The sequence below is a fragment of the Glycine max genome, chromosome 5 (genome assembly GCF_000004515.6).
Source record: "Glycine max cultivar Williams 82 chromosome 5, Glycine_max_v4.0, whole genome shotgun sequence".
NCBI lineage: Eukaryota > Viridiplantae > Streptophyta > Magnoliopsida > Fabales > Fabaceae > Glycine > Glycine max.
Genome location: NC_038241.2, coordinates 28483945 through 28494954, shown reverse-complemented (window position 1 = coordinate 28494954; position 11010 = coordinate 28483945). Strand labels below are relative to the sequence as shown.

At 31.4% G+C, this 11010-nt stretch overlaps 1 protein-coding gene across 1 annotated transcript; it reads right to left on the bottom strand.

Moving 5' to 3' along the window:
* Nucleotides 1-3681: 3681 nt before the first annotated feature.
* On the bottom strand, nt 3682-10117 carry LOC100782822 (RNA polymerase sigma factor sigF, chloroplastic). Its single transcript, XM_026128571.2, has 5 exons — nt 9945-10117; nt 5214-5502; nt 4911-5141; nt 4291-4440; nt 3682-4112 (listed from the first exon to the last, which is right to left on the bottom strand). The coding sequence occupies exons 1-5, from the start codon at nt 10115-10117 to the stop codon at nt 3894-3896; spliced, it is 1062 nt and encodes a 353-aa protein (XP_025984356.1). The 3' UTR covers nt 3682-3893.
* Nucleotides 10118-11010: the final 893 nt, after the last annotated feature.

Below are 11010 nucleotides of genomic sequence, written 5' to 3'. Positions count from 1 at the left end.
TTAATATATTTTGAGATTAGCAATTGGATTAGCGACTGATTCCATTTTTTTCTAAAAAAAATTAAGAAACTAAATTTTTTAATTTATTAGAAATTATAATAAATATATAATATACTTAAATACATTTCATACTTGAAAATTATTAAAATTTATATATTAATAATTTTTTATAAAATTAACAAACCAATATTTACATTATTTGATTAATATAAATAAATCATGCTTATAATTAGTCTTTTAATTTGTGTTTTTTACAAAATAATTTTTTATTTTATATAATTATTTAAATATTATATTAAATAAATATCCTTTATATTATGAAAATGTCATAATCAAAATTTGTGAAATTAAATATTTTAAAATATAAAACTAGGTGTAACACTAATGATTCATTAAGGTTCAATATGATTTAAGTGTAATTTATGCACTGATAAAGACCCAATTTGACTTTAAGCAAGGTCCAATAAGATGAAATGTGTAACTTACGCATTCACTAAAATCCCAAATTGACTTTAATTTAAGTCTTAATTGGAAAACCTGTCGCTCCCTATTTTGACTATTTCACCAAATCGGTCCTCCTATTTTTTAATTTACTATCTGAGTCCCCCCTATATTTCAAATTTCACTATCTGAGTTGTTGATTATAACCGTTGACTGTTAAATTTTAAACATTGACAAAATTAGAATGTTAACCAACATTTTCTTAAAAAATAAGAAATTTAAAATTGCTTGAGGAAGGACTAGAACAATGATCCTTGGAGTGAGAAGCACACTCTTTTACAATTATATCCAAGTACACATTTGAATATTTGATGTAAAATATAGTATTAATATAAGTTTTATGCGAAAATAGTTCAAAATTTAAACTTTATTCTTTTTTAGTTTATTATATTTTTATAATCTTATATATTATCTTTTAAAATATAATATATAAGATTAAATTTTATTTTCATATAAATTAGAATATTTATATTTATATAAGTTTAATTTTAATTTTATATATTATATTTATCTTTTTGAGTAATGCTTGTGATTCAGTGAGAATATTTTTTTTTATATATTAATACATTCATGTTATTTATTGTAATATAAATAAATTAATACCGTCAATAAATCACATACATAAATATTTTAAAAATACATAAATACTGTCACATATCTAAATATTTTTAATTACGTATGTTTACTATATAATTTAATTCTTTAAAAAAAATTGCATACCTGATTAAATAAATTTAAATATAAATAAAAAGTACTATTATAATAAATAACAATTATATCTTAATATAGGTAAAAAAAAATATTATCATTAAATCACATATATAAATATTTTAAAAGCTAATAAATTAAAAAAGAATAAAGTTTACTTATTCTAATTTATGACAAAGTAAAATTTTAATCTTATATATTATATTTTAAAAGATAATATATAAGATTATAAAAATATAATAAACTAAAAAAGAATAAAGTTTAAATTTTGAACTATTTTCACATAAAACTTATATTAATACTATATTTTACATCAAATTTCAAATGGACATGTGGGTGTAGTGGTAAAGGAGTGTGTCACTTATTCCAAGGACCATGGTTCTAGTCCTTCCTCAAGTAATTTTTAAGTTCTTATTTTTTAAGAAAATATTGATCTACTTTCTAGTCTAGTCAAAATAGGGGAACATATTTTGCAATTAAACCTTAATTTAACATATTCACTAACCGCGACCCATGTGGAACTTATGCATTCACCATTTTGTAATGTGACTTTAGTGTAACATATACACTAATGATTGATTGAAACTTAATAAGGTCCAATGAAAGTCCAATATCACTTTAGTGTAACATATCACTTTAATTAGTATAACATATGCACTGATGAATATGATTCAAACCTAATCATGATTAAGGCTTAGTAGGGGAGACTAAGATGGAATGAATCATTGCTTTCAAGAGGGGCTTATTGCTAATCATGATTAGTACCACATGTGTTCCAACAGGCTTTACTAAAAAAAATTTCTATCATAATAACCCTAGCTCTCTCTTCTTTTTCATTTTCACCTTTTTTATTAGTCGTTAGCTATCTTAGATTTTGTAAATGATATATACACATTTGGGCCATTGCAAGTGACATGTCTTCTATGTGCCATGCAAAGTTACAAGTATTTGAAAACTTCAATATTATATTTAGTACAAAACATTTCTTGGCTTATAAAAAAAAACTCGTGGTTAGTCTGTATTTTTAATGCCTTGTCTCATTCTTGCTTTATTTTTACTTTCTTAGGATTAGGTATAGTATTGAAGGGATTTTTGAGGGAAATATATGCAATTAAGTTTCATTTGTAATGATTTTTTTGTATATTTTTATATGTTTACCCTGTTACTTTCGTTTCTTATAGTTTTTCCCAATGTAGTCAATTTCATGCGATAACACATTTATCATGCCAAAGCAGCCCTTGGCTGTTTTAGAGTTCTTTCATAATTTTTTGTTATCTTTGGTATAGTGGGTGTTTGGCAGTCTGGTATTTTGAAAATAATTGCTGTTGTGCGAACTGCCACTACTAGAAAAGCAGCTTTCTACGTCAGCAATTCAACGACGGTTTCGAAGAATCGTCGTAGAAGGTGAACCGGTGGCATATCCGTAATTAAGGGCTTCAGAACGACGACGTTTGCCGCTACCCGTCGTAGACATCCAGCTGTTGTGGCGATTCGTATTTAGGTGGGTAAGTTACAAAGACGGTTTTTTTGGAAAGAACCATCTTTGTATCGTAAATGGTAGCACGTGGCAAGCACCTGAGTGGGCCGACGAGTATACAAAGACGGTTCTCTGGTGAGACCGTCGTTGTTTTTAAAGTACTTTCACGTGGCAGCCACGCGATTTGAGGATTTAAAATCCAAAGACGGTTTTATCCAAATACCCGTCTTTGGATTGTTGGTGGTTTCATGTGTAGGCCACGTGATTGGAGGCGTTAAAATACAAAGAAGGTTTTTGGCTAACACCTGTCTTTGTATGGTTACAGTATAAACACGTCATCAACTTCGTCATTTAGATACAAAGACGGTCCTATCGCAACACCCGTCTTCATATTGTTTGTGGTACACGTGGATTGCACGTGATTTAATGCGTTAACATACAAAGACGGGTTTACTCGAAGAGCCGTCGTTGTATGTTTAGTATAGACACGTGGCGGCCCCTTGGTTGTTGTTGTTGTTGTCATTCAAAGACGGTCTTTGGTAGGACCCGTCGTTGTATCCTAAATTCTATCACGTTTATGGCAGGTGCTTCTTACTATCTCTTACGTTGGCGCGCCGTATCACTTCTTTTCTCCATTTTTTCGACTACTTACTATTGCTTTGGCGCCCTAGCTACACAGAGCATCTTCTCCGACAAAGACCATCGTCTCTGACAACCACCATCTCGTGTCCGTTGCGTCTTGTTCCATTTGAAGCCGCTGCCGACAAAGGTAAGGGTGCATTTAACTCTTCTTTGTGTATCCCTTCATTTGCATGTGTTATATTCCTTCATTCATGTTATGATTCTGCTTCGTTGTCGTCTCAGGCCCTTGATGGCTAACATACTTTAGTCTTGCCATTAAGTAGTATGCTATGGTTTGATGGCTAACATACTTTAGGTCACTGGTTCCCTTTCATCACAGCACAATTACTAAGAAAAATTCAATATTCTTGCAGTTGCTATTAGACTACCAATTTGTTTTTACAATTATCAGTATAAGCAAAACCCTCCATACAAAGACTCACCAAACTGAAAATGGGAAACTGAATAACACTATAATCAGTTGTAAATCCTTTTGTGTAAACATTATTGATGCAGAACTTGCATTTCACAGTTACCCTTTATAGAGTATAAGAAATTGCATCATTTCAAGGTGGAATCACATTAATTAGCTAGCACACAATACCTGGAAAGTTGTATTTTGGTCAGCCCACACAGTTTGCTGCATTGAAATTGGAATTCTTGCAGAAAATAGTAATTTGTCAATCTTTTCTACAGTAACTCCTACCCTTCTTGCTAATTCTTCTTTAGTTGGGTGAAGGTTTCCTTCCTGAATGTACAATTTCTTAGCCTCTATTACCTTGCCCAATAGGATAAATACCTTCTCCTGGAGATAACAAGAGTTCTGTATTACAGAAATAGAATATCTTGCTTTGTAAATAGCAAAGATACAATAAAAATATTAATGCAACGGTAGTTGACATCATTTTTGTTCCTTATTAACAATAAAAAAATATTTCATGAACACTGACACTTTAAAAGGGTGAAGCTTAAATTTAGACAACTAAATTTATAGGTAGACGGATTGTCCTGGAATGTCGAAACACTGCCTTCCTTATTGCTTGCCTTATCCACCAGAATGCATAATTACCAAATCGACTACCGGCTAGGGGATTGAATTTTTCAACACTCTTCATAAGACCCATACTTCCCTCCTGCAACAGCACCAGAAAAGAAATGTAAAATACAGTTGCTAATTGTAATTGACAATACTGAAGAGTGAAGACAATTATCACAATCCTTTAATAAAAGTAGTTTCCCCCCCCCCCCCAATTCATGCTCCAACTCAAGCCAATCAATTATTTACAAATTCTTCTATGTTGAGAAAAGTTGATGAATGAGGTTAAGTTGAGATCAGTAAAGATGAAAAATGGCAAAATCTAAAGCATTCATTCCCCTTCTATATTCTACATCTATAGTCTTTTTATCCTGGTGTATCTCTTTCACATTTAAGAAAAGTCAAGAATCTTGGTTTACTAATTGATGAAAATATGAAATACTAGGCAATCCAAAAATTTCTTGAATGATATTCACAATTTAGAATATAACTAACCAGGAAAACCATGTAAGCACTGAATAGCCTTTGCTACAAGGAAAGGAAGGTCTTTAATTTCTAAAAGGTTACTTGTAGTAAGTCCTGAAGGCTGAGACCACGCCCCTGATAACTTTTGGCAACATGGACTACCATGCGCAAATTTGCTTGAATAAGCTTTTCTCTGCTTCTGATACCAGAATGAAGTTGTGATTGCAGCAATCGACAATTAAGTCCTGCACCCTCTGCCCATTCAGCCATAGTTGGTTCCCTTCCAAATTGAGATTGAAGATTGGTCTTCACTTCTTCCAATCTCAATAAGTCCTGTTACATATTCCATGTTAATAGAGTATCCCATGAGTTTAAGTAAGGAATTCAGGGGAATTAGCAAAACACCTGTATCTGAGATATCAATTGAGATTCTTGTTCAAGTGTCAAAAGTTGTTTTGTTTCGGGACCCCACAAGAACAAGCGCAGGGGATCATCTTGATCATGTTCTTCATTTTTCTTCTTTTCTGCACGTAGCTTTTCTTGTGCATCATCCTTTCTTGCAAGGTAGGTTTCATCGTCTATAACTTTCGACTTAGGTACTTTTCTTTGTTTTGATCGTCTCTCTAGAAGCCGTGTTGACCTCACAGTTTTATTTCTTCCAATTGAAGGATCAGCCAAGCTAGTAGAGGCCAGACTGAATGGAAGTTTTTAGTTTAGACATTACATTCCAAACAAATTAACCTATAAACAGGAAAAATAAATTAAGGATGGCAGAGTTAGCTAAGAAGATAGAACTAACCCAAAAGGAATTGACTAATATGCTTTTTCCCATGTGGCTTTCTCTTCAAATAGAAATTTATGCAATTGCTGATTGGAAGAGATGTCTATATATAAAACTTTTATAGAATTTCTATACTGTGGTATTGCTCAACATCTGTTGGCATATGGCTCCTTCTATTGATGGTTACCTCAATTCTTTATTGTAGGAAACAATTATTTAGCTTGATCAATGATCTTCCATTTATTTTTGAAGTTGTGATTGACATGAAACTAGTTAAGGACAAACCAACTGCAAATAGTGGAAGCAAGTCTAGGGGAAGTGCCAAAGTTAGTGCATGTATTTCTTTTCTAGTGATAATTGTTTCTTTGTTTCTTGAGTAGCAACACTCTTTTAAATACACTTATTAGTTGAAATTGTTAGGAAATCACAATTTTGTAGTTCACTTATTTAATTATACAAAAAAATCCTTTTAATATATTTTTTCTTATATAAAATGTGTTTGATTCTGTTATATATCAAACATAAATTTTTAAGTATAATTTTATATTGTAGGAATCAAATATCAAAAACACTCTACAATAAAAATTATTAAAATTTCCTTAAAAAAATTATTAGAATTTATTAAATTTATTGAAAGAATTTTTGTTTCCATAAATTTAATAAGAAAAATTTACATACATAATTACTGTTCGTACGACATAAATTTTTAAGATCTATCACTGTAGCCAATACTCATGTGATGGTTAAGACAGTGTGACATTAAAATTTATAACAATTAGATAAATAATAAGCAACTAAAATTCATAATTTATTTTAAAAAATAACATTAAAAAATAGTAGCTAGACTAAACCCATCATTACTTATATGTGAATAACATTTAAAAAATTAATTAATAATATACCGTGTGTGACAGGGCATCAAGTTTTTCTGAAAGAAAAAAAATTAAGTAACTAAAGTGACTAAAATAGTCATAAATTATCATAAATATAAAATAATTTAATTCCAATGTAATAAAAAACAAAAAAAAGCAACTACTAATCTATTCAAAATTAACATCCTAAGTTAAAGTGACTAAATTAAAAAAAAAAGATAAACGTAAGAAGTTTTAGATATATTCATAAACTTATATTTAATTAGACAAACGAACCTTTTAATAAATTATTTTTCTTATATAAAACGTGTTTATCATCAAACAAAATTTTTTATGTTTAATTTTGTATTGTATGAATCAAATATAAAAACATTGTACAATAAAAATTAATGTTAAAATTTATGAAATTTATTAAAATAATTATTATTTTCATAAATTTAATAATAAAAATTTAGTGGGCACAATTTTATTAAATACTACCAAATCATTAAGCAAGCCATTAACATAAATTTGGTTGTTCTTTTTGGGTTACTTGAGATTCTCAAGTTAATAAAGATTAGGCATAACTTATAGGGTAGGGATTAAGAGATCAAGGACTACCTGTGTTGGAGAATTTCTCTTATATTGGTAAGGGTTAATTAAAGTAGATGACTACCTGCACTGAGTGGACATCTAATTAAGCACAGACTAGGAACAAGCACAACGTGTTTATCTCTCAGTTTGAAAATAGAGAATCAGTTAAATCATGTGTCACAAGGGTGGAGAGCTGGTGCAGTAGGTGCATTTTTTATTGGTTGAGCTATGATGGAAGTTTCACGGGTAAGGTTGTGGAACCTTGAACTTTTGATGGGCACTTTCTAAATCAAAGTGCTGGCTGGAACATTGGCTTTGGTTGTGGGTAGTTACACTTGTCATGGCCTTGAATATGGGGTATACGGTCCTGTGCAATATGGGGTTATCTTCATTTATGCCTATTATAAGTATAAATGATAGATAACCTGTATACATTGGGGCCTTTTGTCTTATATTTTCTTGATTTTAGGCACTACTTGTACCTTAAATCTTTCCGTATTAATATAATATATTTTTGCTCATAAAAAAAACAAACAGAAAAGCTGACATATCACTTAAACACTTAATGGCTATGGCTATGCTCGATCGAAAGGGATGAATTAGGATAAAAGTGTGAGAAATGAAAATGAATGAAAAAATGGTAAAAAGTTTGATTGTTTGATTGAAATCAAAAAGGGTGTAAAATAGATGAAAGATTTAAATTAAAATGATTAGATGTGTAAGAAAAGAAAAAAATAAATTGTGCGTTAACATAATTCCCTTTTCACCCCTTATTAATTTAATCTTTCTCAAAAAAAAGAAAATTCACTCAAGATTTATTTTTTAGCTAGGAGCAAAATTAAGCAAGCCGAATATGCACATATACATACAAATTTAGTGGACACAGAAAAACGGGGTAAGTGTTGATACTTGGCACACTATTGTCCGTGTCGGAAACTTCAATTACCAGCCTTTCAAAGTCTCCCACAATGTATAAAGTTAGTGGAATGTAATTTGAAAAATAATTCGTATATCAAACTGGAACAGAGGACCAAAAGAGCTAATAGTCTGAAAGTGTTTAATCAAAATTATTAGTAGGCTATTTCTTGATTCAATCTTAAGACATTATTTTTCATGAACGATTTTCTATTTATTCAAACCTTACAATAGAACACTAAATTTCATTCACACCCTATCAACATCAAATTCCTATGAAAAATTCAAGAGGGATCTGTAGAGTGAAAGTCTATATGAAACTTTTGAGAAAGATGGTGCACTGCAACAAACTATTCGACAAAATAACAAAAACAAAGTAAATAGAATATAAAATTAAATTAACATAAAAGAAGGAAAAATAAACGTAAATCAAATTAACATAAAATATTGGCAACATTTTAAACTCATGATTATTGAATCTATGTGATCTTACCTAGTTTCGCTTGTTAAAATTTTCTCTCCCAGTGAGTTCTTAGGCAAGTCATATTATGTAACTAATGTAAATATACAGAGCATGTGACCATTTCTAAACTAGCATAAAGTTCCTTTGAAGAGTCATAGGTTATGTTAATAATATAAGGGACTAAGTTCATATTCTATTTTGCTTGGGTAAAAAATGGTTCTCGTATCGAAACCTTAGTCTTAATAGGATAGCCTAAGCAACCAGATCTCGAGTAGAAGAGTACTGACTTGCACCAAGCCACCAACTCCACATTTGTCATATTTTTGGGACCAACATGCAAACATAGTTCAAGTACCCCAAAAAGAACTACCAAATTTATGAACTTAGTATTTATGAACACACTCCATTAAATACTACCAAATCATTTCATTTTATGATTATATTTTCTTCTTGATGTTTCTTGATAGAGATTTGTTGTTGGTAGTTCGTATCAATGGAGATTCCTGAGAACTGAAGGTGGACGTATCAGAGGTTGGATGCTAATAAATATTGGACAAATGAGTTTAGAGAATGAGTGTTTGATTTCGTATAGTTTGTTACTAGTTTGGACATGTTTCGAATGCAAGGTGAACAAACAAGGTGTCCCTACAAGAAACACAAATGTAAAGTTTTCAAGTTTTTGGATGATGTGATGAGGGATCTTTATGAGAAAGGATTATGCCTAATTATTACTGGGGGACAAACCACGGTGAGGAGTTACCACAATTTCCTCTAGTAGTGTTGCAATGTTCATGCTACGGAAATGGTGGGCAAAGGGAATAATTGAATCCTTATGAGCAAATGATCATGGATCATGTTGGACAATCAATTGGCCAATACATAGAACTAGAGGGTGTAATTGAGACATAATGCAAGGAGGAAAATCATAATCCTGAAGCTCACGATTGTGGGAAGGATGCGAGCATCATTCAGAATTGTTAGTTTCTTTGGCCCGTCTTAGCTTGAAATCTGATTATAATTTGTCAGAAGGGTGTTTTAACTATATGGTTCAACTTATGGGTGATACCATGCCAAAAAACAATACTATGGTTAATGATTTTTATCAAACTAAGAGGTTAGTGCAGAAATTGCGTCTTAATTGTTTGAAAACTGATTGTTGCCCGAACAAATGAATGTTGTATTACAAAGAAAATTTAGATAAAAGTATAACTAATTGCTTTTTTTGTATAAGTGATTGGTACTTGACAGTCAATAGGAGAGGGATTGAAAAGAAGTTTCATGTTAAAAAAATGTGGTACTTTCTAATCATTCCAAGACTAAAAAGATTGTACTTTTAAATGGTCACTGCACGTCACATGAGATGGCATAGTGAGAATCGGACGGACCCGAATGTCATGTGGCATACATCTAATGGTGAAGCATGGAAGCATTTTGATAGAATATATCCAAAATTTAGTTAGGACCCTACGAATATCTTATTAGGGTTATGTTTAGATGGGTTTAGTCCTTTTGGTCAATTTGGGAAGACTTACTCTTGTTGGTCGATTATCTTAACTCCATATAATCTTCCTCCTGACATGTGCAGGAAGAGATAATTTATGTTTTTAACCATCTTAATTCCAGGTCCATCAGATCCAAGGCACAATATTGATGTGTACTTGTAACCACTCATAGATGACTTGTGCACCTTGTTGAATGATGACATACTAACTTTTGATGTGACATTGAGGAAATTTTTTTTATGAAGGCCGCTTTGATGTGGACAATCAATGACTTCCTGGCTTATGGGATGTTGATAGGTAGGACAACTGCTAGCAGGCTTGGTTGTCCCATATGTATGGAACGATCGAAGGCATTCACAGCTTTAAATTTCCACAAGGTCTACTATTCTGATTGTCATCGCCAATTTCTTCCACTTAATCATGCATGTAGGAGGAATTAAAAATCATTCAAGAAGGGTTGGGTTGAGACCTCACCCCCTTCTCCACATTTGTCTAGTCTTGACGTTTGAAATAGAGTCGCACATTTACCGCTCTACCTTAAGTCATAAGCAGAAAAATATTTTCTTGGTTATGGTATTGAACATAATTGGAAAAGACATAGTATATTTTGGTTATTACCATATTGGAAAACACAACTTTTGTGTCATAACATTGATGTCATGCACACAGAGAGAAATGTGTTTATGAATGTCTTTAACATTGTGATGGACATCAATGATAAAAGTAAGGATACACACAATGCTCAAATAGATTTAGTAGAAATATGTAATTAGAAGGAGCTTCAGTTGGTAGATGTCAGTCGTGGCAAGCTCTTTAAACCAAAGGCAACTTATGCAATGACCAAATCCCAAAGACTCGTTGTTCTTAAATGGGTTAAAGAACTAAAGTTACCAAATGGCTACGCCTCCAATTTAGGTCGTGCGTGGATCTTAACAAGGGAAAAATTCATGGAAGAAAAGTCATGTTTTCATCCAACGATTGCTTCCTGTGGAAGCAATGTCTTCCAAGGTTATTTTGATGATGCCAAAGAATCAAGAGTTAAGCAAATTCCAAAGATTCAAGAATCAAGTTCTCAAGAATCAAGATTCAAGAATCA

Bases quoted from the DNA above. Each gene is read 5' to 3' on its own strand.
- LOC100782822 (XM_026128571.2), bottom strand. From the start codon at position 10,117: ATGTCATCATTCAACAAGGTGCACAAGTCATCTATGAGTGGTTACAAG. The intron at 5,503-9,944 runs GTAAGTCTTCCC...ACTTCCATTCAG, and splicing joins AAGATAATCGACCAACAAGA to TCTGGCCTCTACTAGCTTGG. The intron at 4,113-4,290 runs GTTGTCTAAATT...TGTTATCTCCAG, and splicing joins TCCGTCTACCTATAAATTTA to GAGAAGGTATTTATCCTATT.